Source organism: Ictalurus punctatus, chromosome 12 (genome assembly GCF_001660625.3).
Source record: "Ictalurus punctatus breed USDA103 chromosome 12, Coco_2.0, whole genome shotgun sequence".
Lineage (NCBI taxonomy): Eukaryota > Metazoa > Chordata > Actinopteri > Siluriformes > Ictaluridae > Ictalurus > Ictalurus punctatus.
The window spans coordinates 32,996,506-33,021,840 of NC_030427.2; the positions used below are offsets into that span (position 1 = coordinate 32,996,506).

The following is a 25,335-nucleotide window of genomic DNA, read 5'->3' on the forward strand; positions in this document are numbered from 1 at the left end:
TTTAAACTTTTAACATGTAAAGCATTAGATGTCGCGCTGGGAAAAAAGACATGTTGCTGAATTCCTAGGTTTATCACTTATAATATATTTTAAGAATTTCACTGTGAAGCCGATAGATTTCACCAACATAGTTTTTAAACATTGTTCTTACCTTTGTTCGACGCCATTTCATAACAACGCTGACATCCAAAGTGAAAGCAGGTTTTACAGGAATTTACAGGTATTTACACGCCCTGTCCCAAACGCCCTCCTCCGAGTACACACTTTGGTGACGCCAGCTAACGCAGACCTATTTTCCCTTTAGTATGAAGCTGCCTCTTGCAGCTTAACAGGATTGAAGACATAGACCTTTTGGATGGGCAAAAGGAGAAGTAGTAAACAGCACCACTCTCCTCCTGAAAGATTTTGGAAATCTCAGTGGAGAAACTCTACTTTTTTCAGTCACGGCACGCCACATTCTGCAGGAGTTATGGTTTTGATGAGCAGATTTAGAGGAGATGTTCTTAACGCTGTTATGTGCGACAACACTACATTTATTCTTTGTAATATTTATGGTCATAATTCCAGTGCATTGAATAAAACCTTATTTGCAGAGGTTTCTGATACTATTCAGTGTAAATTTTATACATTCCAAGCATCATATCTCATTTTCTGTCGATTTTAATGAATGCTTGGATAATTTGAAGGATAGATAACCTCCTCGTCCTCCTCAATGTGACACACAATCTAACCCTGCATCTCTATGTGCCAACTTAATATATATATATATAACATGTAGTTTTATTTCACATTTAGACCTCACTAGATAAGCAGCCTTGGAAACTGAACAAATGTAAGATATTTATCAAATGTAAATTGTAAATTGTAATTATTTTGTCTTCTGGGAAAAATGTAATCTTATGTAGCTTCTGAAGTACTAAATGAAAATAAAAAAGAGCCTCAATAATAATAATAATCATAATTTACTCTGATCATCCTGTTCAAAAGTTTACATCCCCCTGACTCTTAATGTATCATGTTACCTTTTTGAGCATCAGTGAATGTTTGCACCTTATGTAATAGTCATGTACAGGTCCCTCAATTGTCCTCAGTGTGAAAACATGGATCTGGACATCATGTATTCACTGCTGGAAAGGGATCAAATATGCAGAAGATGCTGGAAAAGTAAAGAATGTGCAGAACCTGGAGGATTTTTCTGAAGAACAGTGGGCAGTTTAACCGCTCAGGACAAACAACAGACTCATGAACAATTATCACAAAACATAAACACAGTCGTGGATCATCCAGGTAACGACACACAGTATTAATAATGAAGTGTATGTAAACTTTTGAACTGGTTCATTTGTGTAAATTCAGTTCTTGTTGTGTCTTCTGGACTATATGTAAACATCTGTTATGTGAAATGGCTTATTCAGGGCAGAACTAAATAAACAACAACATGAGATTTTAATGATCTCTTGTTTTTTAATAATTAACATTTTGAAGATTCTGCAAGGGGTATGTAAATTTATGAGAACAACTGTGTGTTGATGTACAGATGTTAAATATACATAAATTTAACTTTGCAGTCAGCAAAACATGAAAATGTATATATTTGATCATTTTAACTAAAAGAAATTATAAAAACAATGAATTCTAAATAAATTTAAATCAAATTTTCATTCATATTTCTTATTTATTCCTCTAAAAATCACATTTAAAAGTCCACCTACAGCTTTGCCCGGTTTTGTTCTTTCAGAGTCTACTTTTGCACGGCCCTCGTAAAGTCTTTCTTCTTTTGCCGCTTTAACTTTTTCATAAAGTTTAGCGGTAAATTCTTCCTCTGCCTGTCTCCTGGCGTCGTGTTCTGTCTGTATCTTCAGGTTCTCCAGCTGCTTCTTGTGCTGCTCTTCAATGAAGGCAAGATTTCTCTCCTTCTCCTTATTCTGTCTTCTCTCTTCCTCTTCTTTCTCCTTTCTGAACTCTTCCTGTTGTTTCTGTAGTTCTTCCATTTCCTTTTTGTGTTCTTCATCTTTTTCCTTTCTTTCTCTCTCGTCTTTTTCTCTTTGTTCCTTTAGTTGTTCTTCCATCTTTCTTATCTTTTCATTTAAATCATTTTCTATTCTTTTCTTTTCTTGTTCTTCTTTCTCTTTTCTTTCCTTTTCTTTTAAATCTCTCTCCTTTTCTTTCTGTTTTTCCCACTCATATTTCCTCTGCTTCCTAATCTGATCTAAACTCCACTTTTTCTCCATAGCAGCAATTTTTTCCTCCCAGTCCTTCTGCTGCTGTTTTCTCTTCTCCTCCTCTTTCCTCATCCTTCGTTCCCACTCTTGTTGTTGAGATAACTGAAGGTCTTGTAGTTCCTTCTTTTTACTTTCCTCTGCATCTTTTATTTTCTCCTCCAAATCCCTTTTTCTCTTCTCCTCCTCTGCTGCCTTCTGTTCATACTCTTTTTGAAGTTTCTTTAATTCTTTTTCTTTATTTTCCATTTCTTCTTTTTCTTGTTTAATCCTCTCATTCTCTTCTCTCTGTTGCTCCTTCCATTCTTGTTCTTTCCTCCTTCTTTCCTCTTCCCCCTGATCTCTCCGTTTCTGATCTTCCTCTCTTTGTCTCTCCCACTGTTTCCTGTTCTCCTCTCTCTCTCTGTTTATTTCTTGAATCCGTTCCTTCATCTTCAAGTCATCTTCTTCTCTTCTCTTCCTGAAGTCTTCTCTTACCTGTTTTTCCCTCTCTGACATTTCTCTGTTTATTTTCTCTTCTTTCTGTTTAAATTCTTCTTCTTTTCTTCTCCCTTCTGCTTCTTGATGTTCTTTTTGTTTCTGTATCTCTGTTTTCATTTTCTCCACTTGTGCTTCATATTTGGCCTTCAGTTCTTCTTTCTCTCTCTCTATCTGCTCCTCTCTCTCCTTCAATATTCTCTCCTTGTCTTCTTCTAGAGCTTCCTCCACCTGCTGGAACATCTCATTAGTGTAGCAGCCTCCTCCGTTCACCTTCACCATCGAGTCAATTTTATCCAGAAGAGTCAGGACCTGGGTGTTGCTGGATTTATCGTTGTTGTTGAAAACATGGTATCTGTTACCAAAGTCTGATAAAAGCCTCTTTAACCCTGGACCAGCTTTTTCTATGTACTCTTCAATTTTCCATCCTTTTAGCAGATCACCTCCAGTGAAGAGCACGATAGTGTAAATGTTAGATTTCTGCCCAAAAGTCTTTTCAATGATTTTCACTGTCTGTTTCTCCTCTTGTATGAAGCGATTTCCTAATTTCAGCACCAGCAGGAACACATGAGGACCAGGTGCTGCCATGGAGATGCATTTAATAATCTCTTTCCTGGTTTCATCATTATCAATGTTTGTGTCAAACAGTCCTGGAGTGTCGATCACAGTAATCTCTCTCTTATTGACTTCTGCTGTCTCTTTCTGACACACGCTGGTAACTGACTCACCAAACAGACCTTCATTAAATACCTCTTTCCCCAGAATGGTGTTTCCTGATGCACTCTTCCCAACTCCGGTCTTCCCCAACACCATGATTCTGAGTTTGTCAGGGTTTTTCAATAAATCTGTGCAGAGAAAAGCCATTGTTCTTTAAAATAGACAAATATGAAAACCTGCTTCAGCTATTATAAAATATATGTGACAGGTGTTGTCCTTGTTGAACTTTTCCAGAACTGTCAAAAAAAAAAAAATACAACCCCAATTCCAAAAAAGTTGGGACACTGTGTAAAGTGTAAATAAAAACAGAATGCAATGATTTGAAATTCTCATAAACTCATATGTTATTCACAATAGAACACAGAATCATCAAATGTTTAAAGGGAGAAAATGTAGCATTTTAAGGAAAAAATAAGGTAATTTGAATTTGATGGCCACAACACGTCTCAAAAGAGTTGGGACAGGGCAACAAAAGGCTGGAAAAGTAAGTGTTAGTAAAAAGAAACAGCTGGATGTTATTTGGGAACAGGTCAGTAAGAGGATTGGGTATGTTACAACCCGCTATCTTGGGGGGAGTTTTTTCTGTGCTGTAACATTGTGTGCGGGTCAGAACTCCCTTCCAGACTTTCCAGCCTGCCTTGCTCCCACCCCCTTGATAACCTCACTGATTGGCGGCCATTTTTAAGGAGGAAGACGGCGTGAGAATGTGTGGGATGTTGGAGGTGTTTGGTGTGTTGTTAGGAGATTGCTTTATTTGTGTGCTTGCCCTTGTGGTTTACTCTGTATTTTTGACTGCTGTTCTGGTATTTTGACTTTTGCCTGGTTTTCGACTTTGAGTTTGGTTATCCCTAAATCTGTTGTATATTCTCTTCACTTGTGTGTGTGTGTGTGTGTATGTATGTATACATTATATATATGATGTTCACTTGGTTCACTGGCAGTAGGGGTGTGGCTGCCATTTATTTTGGGAGTGGGTTCCTTTTGTCTCTGTTTCTTTGCTTAGGTAGTTAGCTAAGAATATTTGTATTTTCTTTTCTTTCCTTTTAGGTAAGCTAGCTACCTAATCATAGAGTTCTTTTGTTTATTATTTTGGCCTTGGCCCATCCTGAAGATACGCCTGTTCTGGTTAGTTTGTATAGTTATATGTATATATTGTGTGATAATACACCACAACCTTTTTGAACCACCTTGTGTTGTTATTCCTGGCTCCCTCACTTACAGTTTAAAGATCAATCAACTTCAATCCCGAGCTGGTTACTCTGTGCAGCCCAACCTAGACTGGGCCGTAACAAGTATGAAAAGAGTGTCTTAGAGAGTCAATCTTTCAGAAGTAAAGATGGGCAGAGGTTCACCAATGTACGAAAAACTGCATCTACAAATTGTGGAATAATTTCAGAATAACGTTCCTCAACGTAAAATTGTGAAGACTCTGAATATCTCATCATCTACAGTAAATAAGATCAAAAGATTCTGAGAATCTGGAGAAATCTCTATGCGCAAGGGACGAGGGTGAAAATCAATATTGCATGCCCATGATCTTCAGGTCCTCAGGAGCCACTGAATTAAAAACAGACATGATTCTGTAATGGAAATCACTGCATGGGCTCAGAAACACCTCCAGAACTGATTGTCTGTGAACACAGTTCACCGTGCCGTCCACAAATGCTGATTAAAACTCTATCACATAAAGAAAAACCCATATGTGAACATGATCCAGAAACACCGCCGTCTTCTCTGTGCCAAAGCTCATTTAAAATGGACAGAGGCAAAGTGGAAAACTGTTCTGTGGTCAGACGAAACAAAATTTAAAATTATTTTTGGAAACCATGGACAACACGTCCTCTGAACTAAAGAGGACTAAAGAGGAGCGGGACCGTCCGACTTTTATCAGCGCTCGGTTCAAAAGTCTGCATCTCTGATGGTATGGAGGTGCATTAGTGCCTATGGATTGGGCAGCTTGCACATCTGGAAAAGCATCATCAATGCTGAAAGGAATGTACAGGTTTTAGAGCAACATCTGCTTCCATCCAGATTCCATCCCATCTTTACTTCTGAAAGACTCCGCCTCTCTAAGATCCTCTTTTTATACCCAATCATCTTACTGACTTGTTACCAATTAACCTACTTAGTTGCTAAATGTTCCTCCAGCTGTTTCTTTATAGTAACACTTACTTTTCCAGCCTTTTGTTGCCCTGTCCCAACTTTTAGACCTGTTGCGGCCATCAAATTTAAAATTACCTTTTTTTTCCCCTTAAAACAATACTTTTCCTCAGTTTAAACATGTGATATGTGTTCTGTGTTCTATTGTGAATAACATGTGGGTTTATAAGATTTGTAAATCATTGCATTCTGTTTATATTTACATTTTACCCAGCGTCCCAACTTTTTGGAACTGGGGTTGTAAGATTAAACCTGCAATTTAATTACCTTCGATACAGATCAATTAATGAGCATGATGCAGAATACAATTTAGTTTGTTTAAAAATGTGTGGCTTCTGATGAATGTAACTAAACATGACCTGTATCCTATTAAAAACAGCATTAGGATTGATGACTGTACTTTGATGCTTATTTTAAATTGAATACTTTACCTTGTGTTTGATTTCTGTTTCTCATCGTGATTTCAGTCATTTGTCGTTGCAGATTTTCAATTTCTCTTTTGTACTGCAGCTGTGTTTCAAGCTGGGCTTCAGAGTACATGGCCATCGTATACAGACGACTGCTGTTCTGTTTAAGAAGCTTTTCCACACGTGTAATCAGTTCTGCTGCAACTGTTCTGCTGCTGTAGAATGTATATCGTCCTCCACATGCCTTTATTACAGTCTGAAGTGTCTCGTCTAACTGTTTCTTCTGGGACTGCTGGTTGATGGTGAATATGATGTGGTCATAAACTCTGTAGCTGAAGATCCTCTGAATCAACTCTATTTCTCCTTTATCTTCATCAGTGAGAGGACCTTCATTAACAATGATGAAGAAAGCATGAACTCCAGGCTCACAGACGGAGACACAGTGTAGAGTCTGACGCATCACTTCCTGTTCTGAGAGCTGAGTGTTGTGGAGAGCGGACATCTCCACCAGCGTGATCAGGTGTCCACACACTTCTCCCTGCTTTACACACATCGAGCTGGAGTCTGTCTGGATCACTGAGGCCTTTTCACCCAATAAAGTTTTAGATATTGAAGCCTTTACTCTTTCCTTCCCCAGCAGCACTAGTTTCAACTGTGGAGTCTGTTTTGATTCTACAATTAAACAAACAGACAGAGATAATTAATTAATTTAATGATCATGTTGATATAATCAGTATATTGATGTGTATACTGAATAAATTAATTACAAAACATATAAAAACCCACAAAAGTTACTTATTATAAAACTTATCCTGTACAGCTAAGTAATTAATATGCAGTGCTATGAAAAGTATTTGCTCTTTCCAGATTTATTTTGGTATATTGGTCAAACTTGATTGTTTCAGATCTTCAAATTAAATTTTATACGATAACCTGAGTAAACACAAACACAGTTTTAAACAATCATTTCATTTATTGAAGGGAAACAGCTATCCAACACCAACTGGCCCTTTATGAAAAAGTTATTTTATTTACTCAGTCAACCAGTTAACCAAATTTAACCGATAACTCAGTTCAAATAGTCCAAACACACCCGAGCTTGCTTACTGCGAGGGCTGCCACCTTCAGTGAGGAGAAATAAGGGATGAGTATTGAAATACTGAAGTATATTTAAAAATAGCATATTTATTAATTATAATAAATAGGATATACTGTTCTGGTTATTAATTTACATTTAATTTTGGACATTTATGAAATGTAAACCGTCATATTTATGAATTATAAAATACAACTATCTAATAGATGGGATATTATCAGCATGATCAAGATAATTAGCACAGAACTGATTAGGCCTAGTTATATAGCGTAATATAATATTTAGGCTGATCTTAGCTAACTTGTTAGCAAACTTGGCTACTGGTTTACACAAGCCTAAGAGACAAATTATTTTATGGCTCACCTAATTATATTAAGCACATCATTCAGTCAGATAGTCCATGAAATTAAGAACAAAATTCTTAAAAACATCAATATGCCATATCCACCTCAGGGAAAGTCGTAAAAGGAATTGAGTGATTCCACACTGTCTTCTGTTCCTCAGACACTCAGACATGATAATCGCCTGCTGCATGCTCCACAATAAACTGTACAGTTTGAGTTGTTTAGTTAAGCCATTTCTAAGGTTCTGGGACACCTGCAAAATGAAAAACTTGGAATCTTCCCAGAAGTGACCAGCCTCCAAAAGGGCCTCTGAGAATGCAGCAATAACTCAACCAGGAAGTCACAAAAGAATCCAGATAAATGGCTAAGAAACTGAAGACCTCGTTCAGCTCAAATCGGGTCAGCATTCATGATTCCACCATTAGAAATTGGAGACAGGTGAAAATACAAACTAAGAGGAATATAGTGACTCCAAGTCACGATGACCTCCAAGTCTTTTGGGAAATGTTCTGTGGACTGACGAATCTAAAGTGGAACTTATTGGAAGACACATTACATCGGGTATAATGTGCTATACATATGCTATACATGCTACATATATATTCTACTGCAGCATTCAACAACATTACCATACCCACAGTCAAACATGGTGGTGGTAGTGTAATGACGTGTTGATGCTTTGCTCCTTCAGGGCCTGGGCAATTTGCCATAACTGTCTCCATAGCTGTTGGAAACATGAATTCTGCACTCCACCTGAAGGAGAATGTTCAGTCATCAGTCCACGAATCTAAAGCTCAAGCCGCAACTGGGTTACCCAGCAAGACAACAATTCGAAGAACAACAGCAAGGTTTTGGAATGGCCTAGTCCTTACTTCACCCCACTGAAATACTGTAGTAGAAGATAAACAGGCAGTTCATGGCAAAAAACCCTCAAATGAGGCAGAATTAAAGCAATTCTACAAAGAAGAATGGGGAAAAATTACCATAGTGAATGATTTACAGTTATTGGAAGCATTTGTTTGCAGTCGTTGCTGCTAAAGTTGGATGAACTGGTTACCAAGTTTTAGGGGGCAATTACTTTTTAACATGGATGATAACTTTTTTCCTTCAATAAACAAAAAGACTGTGTATTGTGTTTCCTGAGAGCATTTACTGTGAGAAAAACGGACAAGGCAAATACAAATCCATACTAAAATAAATAAATAAATAAAATAGAACAAGAAATAGTTTTAAAAAATTGCTCTTTACAGTAGTAGTAAGTAGACAAAAAAAAAAAAAAACACAGCTTGTCATTTTACCGAGAATCCACAAAGAAGGGTAAACTCCTCTGTCCTGAAGATGTGGGAAAACCTAAAGTTGCAGCTTTACCTCTGACTGTTACACAGCGCTGACACTGGACACTCCCTTCCATAAACATTAAATAAACATCTCCTTACAGAAAACTACACCATATCAACAATTGCACATTTTTTTAAATCTGTTTATGTGGATCATCCGCTGTACGAGTCCCTGTTAATGAGCTGTTACTATAGAAACGATAACGCAGTAGAACGAGTGCATTAATATAAATCTGTGATTTGCAGCTGCACTACGGTCAGAGCTGCTGTTATAGAAAACTAATCAACACCAATCCCAACCCACAAATCCAGATTAACAGTGCTGTTGTATAAACTGAAATAAAGGAGTATTCTGAGTAAGAAGATTGGAAATGAATCTCCTCCAAACAAAATACAGATGAATGAAAGAGAGCCATCCTGCACATAATGGTTCCAGCCCTGAGACAGGTGATTTCAAATGGACAGTCATTTCAAATGTGAAATGAGATGTTTAGTGATTTTAGTGTGAGTTTGACATAAGATTTTGAAAATTAGGGCTTGAGTTAAGTGGAGATGCATATCACCACTTCACTATGTTGATCAGTGATTGGTCAATGGGAACACTGCGAACGAACAATCACTGATCACTAACGTTCTCAAAAAGTCAAAAGTTTTATTCACTAGGCTCTTTTGGAAAAACATTTCATACCTATCTCCAGGGTCCTCAATTCCTCAGTCAATAATTTGGAAGTTAAATGTGTTCCATAACAAGCTAAAACTTTCCTGTTATCACTTTACCTTATATTCATTTGCATACTGGAAAAATAAGTTCCAGTGTACACTCTTAAACAAGGGTACTTCAAAGGATCATTGTATAATTTATAATTGTGTGGTTGGTACTTACCACTGAGTTGCTTCTTTTGTACATATCTTTTAAATTTATCCGTAATGGACTTTTTTGGGGGGTTTGTTTGTTTGTTTGGTTGTTGTTTTTTTGTTTGAATATGTTCTTCCTGATCTGTTTCTTGATGTTCTTGTTGACCAACACTTTGCTGAGACTGTTTTTGACCTACTGCAGGACCAGCATCTTCAAATATATCACAGGAAAGGCTTCCTTTATTCACCTTAACCATCTCTTCCATCTTCTCCACAAGACTGACCCGGCTGCATCCAGTGAACTCTAAATGTCTGTAACTACCTTCAGCAATGATCTTCTGTATGGCATTTTCCTCATCCTCATCTACACTGGTGCCGAGTTCGATGTTTTCTGTAGTTACTACCATGGTGTATTTACGGGCCTCCTCAGACAGAGATGAGAGAATTTTATCCAGTCTTGTTTTGTCTTCTTCAGTGAAACTTTTCGGCTGTACAATTAGCATTATGACATGAGGTCCAGGATCCGATAGAGACATGCACTCTTTAATACCCAGTGTGAGCTGATGATGTGAGAGGGTTTGTTGAAAAAGATGAGGTGCATTGATGATGGTGATGTATCTTCCCTCCACATGTCCTCTAACTCTCACACACTGAAGCGCTACTGAATGTAGAGGATCTTCAGTCTCAAACACAGATCTTCCCAGGATGAAGTTTCCCACAGTGCTGGTGTCTGAGAGAGTTTTCCCCAACAGAATAATCCTCAGATTAGACACTGCAAAAGAAGAGACACATTCAAATCTACCAGTGTATGTACTAGGTGTGTAATCCAATGTCATTATCTGTATTTCTATCTGTATCTGTTTAGTCCTCAAAATGTTCATATCTGGTTTTGAATTTAAACCGAAAGTTAGTGTGGTCTATAGCAGAGGTTTTTTTTATGGGAATCCCATTACTATGCTCTGGAAACACTGGAAATCAGTGAGAAAAAACAGGAATGCTAGTGAAAGAAACCATTTTTATTCACATATATAACTTTTTAAATAATTAATTCATATTTTTTTTCTTATTATATAACTTTCAACAATTTAACTATTGAACCAGATGTCATGTGAAACTTTCTGGCAAGCTTTCAATCTCTATGTAATGTCAGTGAGAAAGATATTAACATACAACTATGTTTCAAAACAATAAGGTCTTTCTCAAATCAAGAAACTATCATTTATAGTTGACAACAACAGAAATCTAATAACATTTTAAATCAGATTTACTTCACATTTTTGGTTTGCTACATTCCAGAAAGTATAATGAGCATATGATTTTCCAGGAAGATTTTCTTTTAAGAACACCAGAGAATGATCAAGATTTGCAATACTGTGTTGCAGATATATTTATATAAACTACTTCACATAACAGATGTTTACACATAGTCCACAAGACAAGTTAATAGCTGAATTTATAAAAATTACCTCGTTCAAAAGTTTATACACTCTTGATTCTTAAAACTGTGTGTCGTTACCTGGATGATCCAGGGTTTTATGTTTTGTGATAGTTAAAGAGACTCATGAACAACTATCAAGCTAAAGGACAGCTGAGGAAACTCCGCCCCAGGAAGGCAGCCGGGCCTGACAGACTGTGTCCAAGGCTGCTCAGGGTCTGTGCTTCTGAACTGGGGGAGCCACTGAAGCACATCTTCAACCTGAGTCTTCATCTTGGAAGAGTTCCAACATTGTGGAAGACATCATGTCTTATCCCTTTCCCCAAGAAGTCACATCCAAGTGAGCTCAATGATTCGCTCAATCAGTCGCTCTAACATCACATGTGATGAAGACCATGGAGCTGCTGGTTTTAGGGATCCTTAGACCCCAGGTACGTCATGCACTAGACCCGCTACAGTTTGCATACCAGGAGAGTGGGCGTGGACGATGCCATCACATATCTCCTGCACAGGATGCATGCTTACCTGGACAAGGGGAAAAGTGCTGTGAGAATCATGTTCTTTGATTTCTCCAGTGCTTTTAATTCCATTCAACCCCTCAGACTAGGTGACAAGCTCCTGCAGATGGGTGTGGATGCTCACCTAGTATCCTGGATTGCAGACTATCGGACAGAGCAGCCACAGTTCGTCAGACTGAAGAACTGCCTCTCTGACACTGTGATCAGTAGCACCGGAGCTCCACAGGGAACAGTGCTCTCTCCAGTCCTGTTCACCCTGTACACATCTGACTTTTGCTACAACACAGAGTCATGCCACATGCAGAAGTTTTCGGACGATACTGCAATTGTGGGGCATATCAGGGATGGGCAGGAGGAGGAGTACAGGAGCCTGGTGGAGGACTTTGTGCAATGGTGCAAACTCAACCACCTACAACTAAACACTGCTGAGACCAAGTAGATGGTGGTAGATTTCCAGAAGTCTAAGCCTGCTCTGCTGCCAGTCACTATTGAGGGGGTAAACGTGGAGGTGGTAAACACTTACAAGTATCTAGGAATACATTTTGGACAATAAACTGGACTGGTCATTCAATACTGAAGCACTCTACAAGAAAGGGCAGAGTAGGCTGTATTTCCTGAGGAGGCTGCGGTCCTTTAATGTCTGCAGCAAGCTCCTCTGGATGTTCTACCAGTCTGTTGTTGCCAGCGTCCTCTTCTATGCTGTGGTATGCTGGGGAGGAAGCACTAAGAAGAAGGATGCTGGACGACTGGACAGGCTGGTAAGGAAAGCTGGCTCTGTTGTGGGAGCGGAACTGGAGTGTATCACTTCAGTGTCAGACAAAAGGACCCTGAGCAAATCGATTAATATTTGGACAATGACTGTCATCCACTCCATAACACTATCATAAAGCGAAAGAGCTTGACCAGTTGGAGGCTACGCTCACTGCCATGCACGACTGACAGGCTGAGGAAGTCTTTTGTCTCTAGGGCTATACAACTCTTCAATGCTTCACTTAAAGGAAGAAGTGAGATAGACTTCTCTGCATAGTCTATCTGCCTCTTCACCTTTTCATACATTCTCATACACGTCCATGACCTCTTACAACAATGTTGTGTACTGGCTCACTGTGTGACTGTTTTACTGTTTACACTGTTTATGGACTATATTAGCCCACATGTACAACCCCTACCTCTATTTCCCAGTCTGTGGATCCTTGAATTGGTATATTTGACTGTTTTTTATTAGTTATTTTTTTAGCATCCTGCTTATACTTTATTGTATGTCGTATTGTGTGTGATGTCTTGAGCTACTGGGACCTTGAATTTCCCCTTGGGGATCAATAAATTATCTATCTATCTATCTATCTATCTATCTATCTATCGTTTGTCCTGAACAGTTAAACTGCCCACTGTTCTTCAGAACAATCCTCCAGGTCCTGCACATTCTCTATTTTTCCAGCATTTTCTGCATATTTGACCCCTTTCCAACAGCGGCTATATGGTGTTGAGATCCATCTTTTCACACTGAGGACAACTGAGGGACTCATACACGACTATTACAAAAAGTGCAAATATTCACTGATGCTCAAAAATGTAAAATGATATATTAAGAGCGGGTGTAGAGTCTGACGCATCACTTCCTGTTCTGAGAGCTGAGTGTTGTGGAGAGCGGACATCTCCACCAGCGTGATCAGGTGTCCACACACTTCTCCCTGCTTTACACACATCGAGCTGTACTCTGTCTGGATCACTGAGGCCTTTTCACCCAACAAAGTTTTAGATATTGAAGCCTTTACTCTTTCCTTCCCCAGCAGCACTAGTTTCAACTGTGGAGTCTGTTTTGATTCTACAATTAAACAGACAGAGATAATTAATTAATTTAATGATCATGTTGATATAATAAGTACATTGATGTGTATACTGAATAAATTAGTTACAAAACATTTTTTTTTTTTTTAAAAAACCCACAAAAGTTACTTATTATAAAACTTATCCTGTACAGCTAAGCAATTAATATGCAGTGCTATGAAAAGTATTTGCTCTTTCCAGATTTATTTTTGCATACTGGTCACATTTGATTGTTTCAGATCTTCAAATTAAATTTTATACGATAACCTGAGTAAACACAAACACAGTTTTAAACAATCATTTCATTTATTGAAGGGAAACAGCTATCCAACACCAACTGGCCCTTTATGAAAAAGTTATTTTATTTACTCAGTCAACCAGTTAACCACATTTAACCGATAACTCAGTTCAAATAGTCCAAACACACCCGAGCTTGCTTACTGCGAGGGCTGCCACCTTCAGTGAGGAGAAATAAGGGATGAGTATTGAAATACTGAAGTATGTAGTATTTAAGTACATCATATTTATGAAATATGATAAATAGGATATACGGATATGGTTATTCATTTACATTTCATTATGGACAGTTATTGAATGTAAACTATCATATTTATATATTAGTATAAATTTATAAACTTAACTTTCAGTCCAAAATCTCTGAGAATTGACAGGATATTATCATTAGGTTAATTAGCATGGAACTGATTAGGTCTAGTTATATAGTGCGATATACAGTCCTGTGCAAAGTCTTAGGTGCTTAGTCTTCGTTTTTAGTGCAAACTTTGTTATAGATTTATAATTTTATGACGTCTACATTATCGAGTCAGTAGAAAAACAATTTTAGCTTCCCACATATTAGTTTTCCATCACAAAATTAAATCTTACAGAAAAAAATGTTTGTACAGTGGCAAGAAAATGTGAACCTTTTGGAATTTCATGGTTTTCTGAATAAATTTGTCATAAAATGTGATCTGATCTTCATCCAAGTCAGGGGTATTGACAAATATAATGTGTCTAAAATAATACCATGAAATAAATTATGATCCCTCATGTCTTTATTGAGAACAACCAAAAAAACCTCATAGTGCTTGTGGAAAAAGTATGTGAACGCTTGAGTTAATGACCTCAAAAAAGCTAATTGCATGCTCCACAGTAAACTGTACAGTTTGAGATGTTTACTTAAGCCATTTCTAAGGCTCTGGGACATGGAATCTTGCCTGATGTGACCAGCCTCCAAAAAATCCTCCAAGAATGCAACAATAAATCTCAAGGAAGTCACAAAAGACCCAGATAAATGTCTAGGAGACAGACTATGTAGTTAAATGACTAACTACATTTACATTTATTCATTTAGCAGACGCTTTTATCCAAGGCGACTTACAAATGAGAAAATACAAGCACGTACTGTCTCATTCACAGTCACCGGATTTCTGATTGTACACACACTCACTCATTCAGACGCTTTAAAAAGTCTTCCATGCACCACAAGTTAGTCCTGTACTGCTGATTTGGCCTGTTATCCTGTGTTTGCTGTTCTGTTTTGACCTGTTGGTAATTTCTTAATCCTGGATTAGGCCTTTGTCCAGTTTGTTGGTCTCTTGACCTTGAACTTGACTGCTGTTTTGGATTTGTTTGCCTTTCTCCCACTAAAGAGAAATTCAACTGCACTTGCATCTGTCTCAATATTTCTCTTATGACAAAATCCATACATTAAGATAAATTAAACTAATCAATTATGATAAAAGAGATGGCAGTGTATAAACTGTATTAAAGTGAGGGCCATCTAGTAACAATGTAACTGTAACATCCGTACAGTGAGGGAAAAAAGTATTTGATCCCCTGCTGATTTTGTACGTTTGCCCACTGACAAAGAAATGATCCGTCTATAATTTTAATGGTAGATTTATTTGAACAGTGAGAGACAGAATAACAACAAAAAAAATCCAAAAAACGCACGTCAAAAATGTTATAAATTGATCTGCATTTAAATGAGGGAAATAAGTATTTGACCCCCTCTGCAAAACATGACTTAGTACTTGGTTTAAAAACCCTTGTTGGCAATCACAGAGGTCAGACGTTTCTTGTAGTTGGCCACCAGGTTTGCACACACCTCAGGAGGGATTTTGTCCCACTCCTCTTTGCAGATCTTCTCCAAATCATTAAGGTTTCGAGGCTGACTTTTGGCAACTCGAACCTTCAGCTCCCTCCACAGATTTTCTATGGGATTTAGGTCTGGAGACTGCCTAGGCCACTCCAGGACCTTAATGTGCTTCTTCTTGAGCCACTCCTTTGTTGCCTTGGCCGTGTGTTTTGGGTCATTGTCATGCTGGAATACCCATCCACGACCCATTTTCAATGCCCTGTCTGAGGGAAGGAGGTTTTCACCCAAGATTTGACAGTACATGGCCCCGTCCATCGTCCCTTTGATGCGGTGAAGTTGTCCTGTCCCCTTAGCAGAGAAACACCCTCAAAGCATAATGTTTCCACCTCCATGTTTGACGGTGGGGATGGTGTTCCAGGGGTCATAGGCAGCATTCCTCCTCCTCCAAACACGGCCAGTTGAGTTGATGCCAAAGAGCTCAATTTTGGTCTCATCTGACCTCAACACTTTCACCCAGTTGTCCTCTGAATCATTCAGATGTTCATTGGCAAACTTCAGACGGGCATGTATATGTGCTTTCTTGAGCAGCAGACCTTGCGCACGCTGCAGGATTTCAGTCCTTCACGGCGTAGTGTGTTACCAATTGTTTTCTTGGTGACTATGGTCCCAGCTGCCTTGAGATCATTGACAAGATCCTCCCGTGTAGTTCTGGGCTGATTCCTCACTGTTCTCATGATCAATGCAACTCCACGAGGTGAGATCTTGCATGGAGCCCCAGGCCGAGGGAGATTGACAGTTCTTTTGTGCTTCTTCCATTTGCGAATAATCGCACCAACTGTTGTCCCCTTCTCACCAAGCTGCTTGGCAATGGTCTTGTAGCCCATTCCAGACTTGTGTAGGTCTACAGTCTTGTCCCTGACATCCTTGGAGAGCTCTTTGGTCTTGGCCATGGTGGAGAGTTTGGAATCTGATTGATTGATTGCTTCTGTGGACAGGTGTCTTTTATACAGGTAACAAACTGATATTAGGAGCACGCCCTTTAAGAGTGTGCTCCTAATCTCAGCTCGTCACCGGTATAAAAGACACCTGGGAGCCAGAAATCTTTCTGATTGAGAGGGGGTCAAATACTTTTTTCCCTCATTAAAATGCAAATTAATTTATAAAATTTTTGACGTGCGTTTTTCTGGATTTTCTTGTTGTTATTCTGTCTCTCACTGTTCAAATACAACTACCATTAAAATTATACACTGATCATTTCTTTGTCAGTGGGCAAACGTACAAAATCACTTTTTTCCCTCACTGTATAGGATTTTTGATTAGGCAGTCAGTTGCTTACCTATATTCAGGACTCAGCATATGCTAAGGACGCAGTAGATTATTAGTTGATTATGCAATTCTGTACCTCGTGCGCCATTTGCTCTTAAGACTGTGGATAATCCCAGTCCATCAAAGACCTTCCTTGCAAATATTGCTGCTTGGTATCATGTGTGTGTGCGCATCAAGTAGTAACTTACATTTTCTCTTTGATATTTGTTACATTTATAGCCTTTTTAGTTTTATAATTAAAGAATTATCTGCTACTGTACTCATTGCGCATGCTGTAGAACATGTTGTGAATGTTGCTATGTGCTAGCTAATTCTATATAGTTATTAATGAAATATATTTCAAGTATTGCTATACTAAATATTGTTTGTGTATTTTAATGACAGTACAGACAGTAATGACCTTCACCATACTTATGAGTGAAAGAATGTTTGAATACTGTTTTTGGGAAAAGCTGGATTATAAAACCATTTCCTTTGCTAAGACATCTACAATTAATGCTGTGTAACACTTCCAGCACATTAGCTAAAAAACGTAAAACAATTTACAGTAGCAGTTTCCCTGTGAGACGTGCTCGGTGTGCATGATCATCTGGGTACAGTGTAGGTTTTTCTGTCTTCCATTTCATGTTACACCATTTTCTTATCACCTCAGTTATTTCACACACTTTTTACCTTTTCTCTCATTCATTTCATGCTCACAGCTATTTTGTGGGCATCGATAATTGTCAAAGAGCGGTGCTTTGCATATTACAGATCATCAACAAGAATATCAGCCTTTCAGAACCTTTTGGATATCAGTTGGAAATATTTATCCTGTTTGGCATAAACACACTGCAACTTTATTTGGAAATCTAGACTAGGCGAGGATTAGCAGATGCTTTTTCTTGAAAAAAAAAATGTTGGTTTCTTGGTATTTTTTAAGCAGAAGATGATGGGCATCAGAAAAAAATATTTCCTAAAGATTCCTTCTCAAACCTTTCCCATGATGTCTCCTAGCTGGCTTCTGTAGCCCAGTTCTAGCTGATACTAGAGCTATTGTTAGCTAGTACTCCCTACTCCAAATTGTACTACATAGGAGATTCATGGCTTCCACACCGTATGTAATGCACTTTAATTATCTTGGAAGCTGAGTGGTTACTGTCCAGCTGACTTTACAGTTAACAGATTATATGCAGAAAATGTGGATAATTAACAGATTCCCTAGTAGCCACTAATATTGTCCTTTATGACTGCTGTGATATCTTGGGTTGAATTAATAATAATAATAATAATAATAATAATAATAATAATAATAATAATAATGCTAAGTAGCTTAATAATGTTTTTAATAATCTTTTATCAAGCCTAAATTGGAGTCAAATAGCCTAATAATTTATCAATCTCAGCTTTTACACCATGATTAAGACCATTATAACTCATTATAACTCATTATAAATCTTTGTTGTGTTCTGTTCCTCAGTGGTTTTTCCTAAAGATGAAATAACTACAAACTTTGCTTACAGTCAATGGTTAAGGTAAAGTGACCCTCGAGGTGAATTCAGCACTTACCAATGTGTAAAAGCGTGTCTTTCTGTATGTCCTCAGACGTCCCACATGTGAGCATCTGGTCGATCTTCTCAAACAGGTGACCAACTGAATACTTGCTGTATTTCTGTAACTGTGTAAAATGATGATGTCTTCCATGACACTCCTTCATTAACCTTTCAAAAGCGTTATACTTCCTTCCATATCCTTTCTCCACTTCAGGATCTGCAGTTATCACTATGGAGTAGTTTATGGCCTGAACACTGAAAGAGTTCAGGATGGATCTCAGTCTCTTTCTGTCCTCTTCTGTAAAACTGTGACTCTGAATCACAAGTAAAAACACACGAGGTCCTGCGAGTGAAACAGACTGATTGATTATCGGAGTCAGTTCCTCCTGAGAGAGCTGTGGGTTATAGAGATGAGGGGTGTGGATGATGGAGACGATTCTTCCCTCCACTTGTCCCTTACTACACAGAGGTTCTACTGAAGATGGAGGATCTTCAGTATTAAACACATTTACTCCCAGGATGAAGTTTCCCACTCTGCTGCTCTCTGAGAAACTTTTCCCCAACAGAACTATAATGAATTTAGACACTGTGGAAAGAGAATGAAGAAAATATACATGATACACGGAATTACTGACTGAATTAATGACTTACTGCTGTGGAAAACTTCATTTTACAGAGGATCAAAACATTAAGAAGAGAAACACTGGCAGGAAAACAGATCATGAGACATGACACTGGGCTTTATTTTCTACAAAACAAATGTAATGTGTCACATCAATGCTGGAATCAGTGCTAAACTCCATTTCCCACAATGCACCTGGGAACTGCAAACATGGACACTGGCATAATGTTCTTAATTAAAATACCTTCAGTGTGTGATTTGTTCTAAAACATATTTACATTTATTTATTGATTTATTCTTTTAAATATATTTTATTTAATATTTTTATTTTAATGTATTTTCATCTAGACAGTAATTTCACACACACTAATATATATATATATATATATATATATATATATATATATATATATATATATATATATATATATATATATATATATATATACACACACACACACCCATGTTAATATGCTCAAGTGTGTTCATGTCACTCGTGTCTATTCTCCTAGGCAGTTATTTTCAGGTCAGAATTAAGATTCTGTTTATTTTACATATGGAGAAGACGACTAATAGTCAACTACATTATTGTTCAACATCCTCTAATACTTATGACTTTTTTCTTTGATCATTTGACATTAATAAATTAAAATTTAATACATTTAAAATCAATGTATTATTTAATATAGAGGAAATACACAAAAAAAATCACAAAATCTATCTGACATTAAAGTGTTGATGTTAATATTGTCATTTAAAATTGTTCATATATCTATAGTTATATGTATGTTACATATGTTGGGTTTTTTAAATATTATTTTATCATTCTGGTAGCTGCTATGATGTACTGCTATGATGTACAGTAAGCTTCACTGACCAGCCATTACATTAAAACCAGTGACAGGTGACATGAATAGCAATAACATTGATTATCTTGTGAGATATTAGGGAGCAAGTGAACAGTCAGTTCTCAAAGTTGATGTGGTGGAAGCAGGAAAAATGGGCAAGTGTAAGGATCGGAGTGATTTTGACACGGGCCTAATTGTGACGGCTAGATGACTGGGTCAGAACATCTCCAAAACTGCAGGTCTTGTGGGGTGTTCCCAGTATGCAGTGGTTAGTACCTACCAAAAGTGGTCCAAGGAAGGACAAGCATGAACTGGCGACAGGTCTGGTCCAATCCCACAGAAGAGCTACTGTAGCACAAACTGCTGAAAATGTTAATGCTGTCAGAGCTGTTTTGGGACCCAGACAATATTAAGCAGGTGGATTTAATGTTATGGCTGATCGGTGTGTATATTTAAATCTATTTTAAAAAATATATAAAAAATAAAGCATTATAATGTATTTCCTGCTTGTTGAAAATATAATACAGAAATTAGGAAAAATGCTCCTGCCACTTTCTTTGGGGATTATCATGATATTTTGTTTTTGTGTGTGGATGTCATCCTTACATGTCATATACAAGGTAAAGGTAAAGGTAAAAGGTGACCTAGCACTGTCTGTGTGTGTGTGTGTGTGTGTGTGTGCGCGCGTGTGGTTTTGCTGTTTTATTATTTTACTGTTTCTCTTTACTTGCTATTTCTATAAACTGTAATCAGTGCTTTAACACTATTGTAACTGCTGTAACATTCATTCTAGTAAAGCTCCCTGAATTTAATTAAAACTGATCAAACAAAAGGCAGCAAAGTCATTTAAACTCGATTCAATGGGAAAATATTTTGCTGAAGAATTACACACAAAACAAAACAGCTCTTAAACATTTGAAACTTTTTTAAACATATAAAATATTTGATGTTGCATGAAAATAAAGACGTGTTGCTTTCTTAGGTTCATCACAAATGATCCATTTATCATTTATAATCTGTTTTATCACGCTGTTGAGTTACAGGGGAATTTTATACACACTTGTATTTTAATGAAAGAGTTTGATTCTTACCTTTACTCGACGCCATTCCGTGACAGCGCTGACATCAAAAGAGAAAGTAGGATATAGTTACCTGTACCGGTCACAAGAGAGATAGTGCGTCACAAATCGCACACCTGTGTACTATTCTACACCAGTTTGTAGTATAAATTGTGTGATTAGTAGTGATAACCGCTTTTGAAAGCTTTACGAATCTTTTGATTCGTATCAGTAGTTCGGATCGTGTATCAAATCGGGCAAGTCATGTGATTTCAGTAAAGGCGGCTTCGTTACGTCATTACTGTTTCGAAACATTTCGAAACTCCGATGGTTGCCACTGGGGGGCTTATGAGGCTTGAAACAAAATGTAAATATGTCAAATAAATAAAGGGCATTTTTTGAACCATAGCTGGACCGTAATATCATCATGCTCTTTCTCCTGAGTCATAACCTCACCCTGTCATTTTGCTGGTGTTTTATTGGCAGCTTTAATAACAAACACAGGTGTGTATAATTAAAAAGGTATAGTGATAGTAATTGCATGTCAATGATCTGATTAGCCAAGACCCTAACTAAAACACAGAATACAAGCACTAATATTTAATGGTATTTAATGATTTGTAAATGATATTTAAAACATTACAATGTTGTGAAGATATTCATGTATGTATGTAAAAGGTGTCATTATGTTTGGGCCTAGATCTCGTTACTGTTTTGACCAGCAGGTGTCGCCAGAGTGTGGTGCTTCGAACGCTTGGACGAAGCACTGGATCATTTTACGATGCTTCGTTTCTCAAATCGCTAGTGATTAGTGTGTTCACACTAAAAAAAAACAAAAAACAAAGTGCACTTTAAGTTCCAGGATGATGCACTCGTTCAACCGAAAGAACGAAGTGTGGAATGATGGACAATCCATGCACTAAATGGTCTCAGCTTTCCCTACGTAGAGGATGGGGAAGGGCTAAATCAGGCTCAGATGCTGAACGACAAAAACAAGATGTTTACATTGCCAGCAGCCATAACAACAACTTACTATGTTGACTTTAATTTGTGCAGCAAAATTCGCCTGTGGAGACGATTACACCTCCGTCTGACGGTGACTGAGGTATTGATGGGCATAAAAGGAAAGATTAACATAAACAGTAAAATGTACGAATTAATTTTTGTTATCTGTTTATTTATCTGTATATTTCACTAATGCTAGCGCCATCGCTTTACGTGTGTGGGAGTAAATTTGCCCTCGACCGGAAAACCAAGACTTCTCCACTGAGTATTAAATACATTTAATTTAGCATGTTTGTAATGATTGGCTATGATGAGGTCATGTGGGGTCAAGGGGCGTGGTCGCGGTCTCATTTAAGATACCATTTTGGGGCTGTTTTCACTCGGTTAATCCTCTCTGTGGACCGACCTGTAACCCTGTGTAATACTATGGTATCCTTCATGCAATAAACGGAGAACAGCACTTTCTCTTCGTGCCGTAAAATGTTCGTTTGTGCTGCTTCGGTTCAGGAGATATTAAAAGAATATTCAAATGTCATTCTGAGGTCGCACAGCCCCCCATGCTCCAAATTAACCCGAAATAGTCTCAATCGTTTGTGCTGATAAAATGTTCGTTTGTGCTGCTTCGGATTTGGTATTCATCAGTCCTGACCCGGAAGTGTAAACCCTCCAACATGGCTGCCCTCAGCTCTCCACTCCGGATATGTCGGAGCATTTTAAAAGAGCTCAGATATCTAAAAGGCCCCGAGTATAAAGGCACAATGATGTACAGTTATGTACTGGAACAATTCCGGAAAAACCAGGTACGATATGAAGCAGTTTAATCTGATTTAAATCCGAGGTAACAGTGTTATTGCTGTGTGTAGCTGTTGACCTTCATGAGAAACTCTCTAAAAACACTGCTACAGCTCGGCCTGCACTAAATTATTAATCCAATAAAAACTATTTACTGCGAAAATGTTTTAATCTCAGCCTCGAAATGTTTCCTGTGTCCGATCTAATCAAACACAGCGGATACAGCTAATGCTTAAAAACATTAGATCTGCGTGACATTCTACAGCGCGCGCCGTAAAGTACTTTTAAATTTACCATGGCAACGGCTCTCTCACAAGAAATACTAATATGCTAACAAATGAATGTGGTAATAAATGATGTGTAAATATAATACAGCACCATAGGCTCTAACACAGGACTGGAAATATGAGAAATATGCTACATCCTAAAACGCGTACTGACCCTATTTTAGTATTAAATAGTATTAGAATGTTTATAGTAGTAAAATATTATATATAAATAATATGCCATTACAGTGTTTTCTTACAGAGGGTATGATAATGAAATAGATATCCTCTAATGGATTTTATTTTCATAAGTTTCATTTTATTCTGATGACCATCTGCTCCTGAAAAGCTCTGCTGGCATTTAATAATAACCTGGAAATCCTTAATGGAAACCTTCAGAGATCAAAGGGAATATTAATGGAAACCATTAAACCTGTTCCCATGAAGGTCTGTTATACTATAATGGGACCCTCGGGGATACTGGTGAAAGATTGTAGTGTTGTTTAAAAAGGGGAGGGGGGGTTAGGGTTAGTTTTTATGACTGAATTGTACTATATTGGGTGTGGAGTACACTACAGAGGATACCCTTCTTGTTTATTGAATGTACATGTTTGCACGGAACAATAAAAGGAGTGGCTCTTAATTTCATTGTACATGTGTATAGTGACAGTAAAAGACATTCATCATTCATTCATACACCCTACCTAGTGCACTACATGTCCAATTTGGATTTATTTCCCTCATGCATAGGCTTCCTCACTATTTCTGGTTAAACTGGATAATCCAAAATGGTGATCGTCACTTGAGTTAATCTTGTAGTCTGTTGTATAGGATATTAAATAATATACCTTACATAACATAGGGCTCTGTTTGGGTTTCAGTGCTCCATTGCAAAAAAAAAAAAAAATAAGGGACGAAATAGTGTTCTGTATCTTACGTGCACTGTATGTAGAATATTAGTGTAGAAAGCCCAGAAGTCAGCTGGGGGTTTTTATTTAAGTGTTAAATCCCGGGCATTACTATTCATTGTTTATCATTTGTTTTACATTTAAAACTAAACTTTATTACGGTTATAAGCTTATGTTTACTTTTGCTGTTCTTGTGGTTGACACAGAGCTGTGATTTTGGTGATAACAAGTACGACTTTTGTTTGAAACCACCCATTTTTCAAGTGATCAGAAATATTGGAACATGACTGACAGGTGTATCTTGTTGCCTAGGTGAGCTCCGTTAGATTGTTTGTTTAAACAATTAATGGCTCTGAATGTCTAATCTTGGTTTGAGCCCTGGGTATTTCGCCTGTGAAAAGGATAAACCGCATTTCTTCAGTTGTGTTACAGGTTTGCATTGGGAGAAACAAGAAACATGCTAAATTTTCAGTCATTGAGAGTTTTAATGGTGATTTATTTTAATATTAAATTGATATATGATTTCTATATTTAAATAAACAACACCTCAGATTTGAAGTGCTGGATTACAAAATGTTTTGGAATACACAGCTTGTTTGACTTTCCCTCTGAAGCATATAAAACTAGCATTATCATTAATGTATATCTCAAATGACCCATTCACCTACCTGTTCATTAGACCAGTGTACTATGTGCTGTGTGCTATCCATTTTGTGTCCAGTACTGTGTGATTCAGCCCCCTTAGTGCACTACATAGCATAAAATATGTTCTACAGTGAACTAGATGTCCATTAGGAAGCCTACAGTGTAAAGTTATATATTATGCATATTAATTCATCTGTGTATGCATGTTTAGGTGACCAGTGAGCGTTACTGCCGTGCTCAGAGGGAGGCGGTCCACATGTCTCACACATACCAGTGTTTGTTGGAGTCAACACGGCATCATCTAGAGCTGCATAATCATTACCACGGGAAAGGAGAGCGCTCTACACAGGAAGCGGCCAGTCTTGTAGGATTGCGCTTACCCACACAGCCTGGTGGTAAGGGCTGGGAGGACTGAGAGACTGAGTAAAAGAGGGAGAGCAGGTGGAGGTCTGGCTGTCTATCAGAGACTTCCTCTAAATGTAGTGTGTTCATTCTCACTGTATGTGTGTGTACCAATCTGTAAACATTTTGTCTTCAAGTAATAAAGTTTATTCTGACTCCTTGTAGTGTTTTTTTTAAAATATACACATGAATCTAAGGCAACGTTAGCTTTCACTCATCCCCCACTTTGTGTTGAAAAATGTATTCAGATTATACACTGTTGATAAATGAGCACCAAGGTTTCTCTGCAAGTTTGCAGAAAAGTGAAGAAATTAATATTTTACATGCACAAAACTTTATTCCATTTAATCTTAGTGGATAAATTGTTTCATAACTGACAACAGTGAGGTAATCAATTCTATTTCCTTTTATAGTTTATTATATTAACACAGGTTTACA

At 37.7% G+C, this 25,335-nt stretch overlaps 2 protein-coding genes across 4 annotated transcripts in view; one reads left to right on the forward strand and one right to left on the reverse strand.

The window, feature by feature from the left end:
- The window catches only part of LOC108272490 (uncharacterized), a 36,967-nt gene extending 15,811 nt beyond the window's left edge, over positions 1-21,156 (reverse strand). Inside the window, exons 1-4 of one of the 3 annotated variants that reach the window (XM_047158844.2) lie at positions 20,913-21,156; positions 18,368-18,937; positions 9,641-10,384; positions 6,005-6,652 (exon numbers count right to left, since the gene is read on the reverse strand). In XM_047158844.2, the coding sequence (XP_047014800.1) occupies positions 6,005-6,652; positions 9,641-10,384; positions 18,368-18,937; positions 20,913-20,928 (1,978 nt within the window). In that variant the 5' untranslated portion in view covers positions 20,929-21,156. Of the gene's footprint in view, positions 1-6,004; positions 6,653-9,640; positions 10,385-18,367; positions 18,938-20,101; positions 20,145-20,912 lie in introns of those variants that run through there. The other 2 variants (XM_053684127.1, XM_053684128.1) reach the window with 2 other exon arrangements.
- Positions 21,157-22,551: 1,395 nt separating this feature from the next.
- Positions 22,552-25,052, forward strand: fmc1 (formation of mitochondrial complex V assembly factor 1 homolog). The gene is given in 2 exon segments (NM_001200532.1): positions 22,552-22,684; positions 24,707-25,052. Coding segments are annotated over 2 exon segments (333 nt in total). The 5' UTR covers positions 22,552-22,555; the 3' UTR covers positions 24,911-25,052.
- Positions 25,053-25,335: the final 283 nt, after the last annotated feature.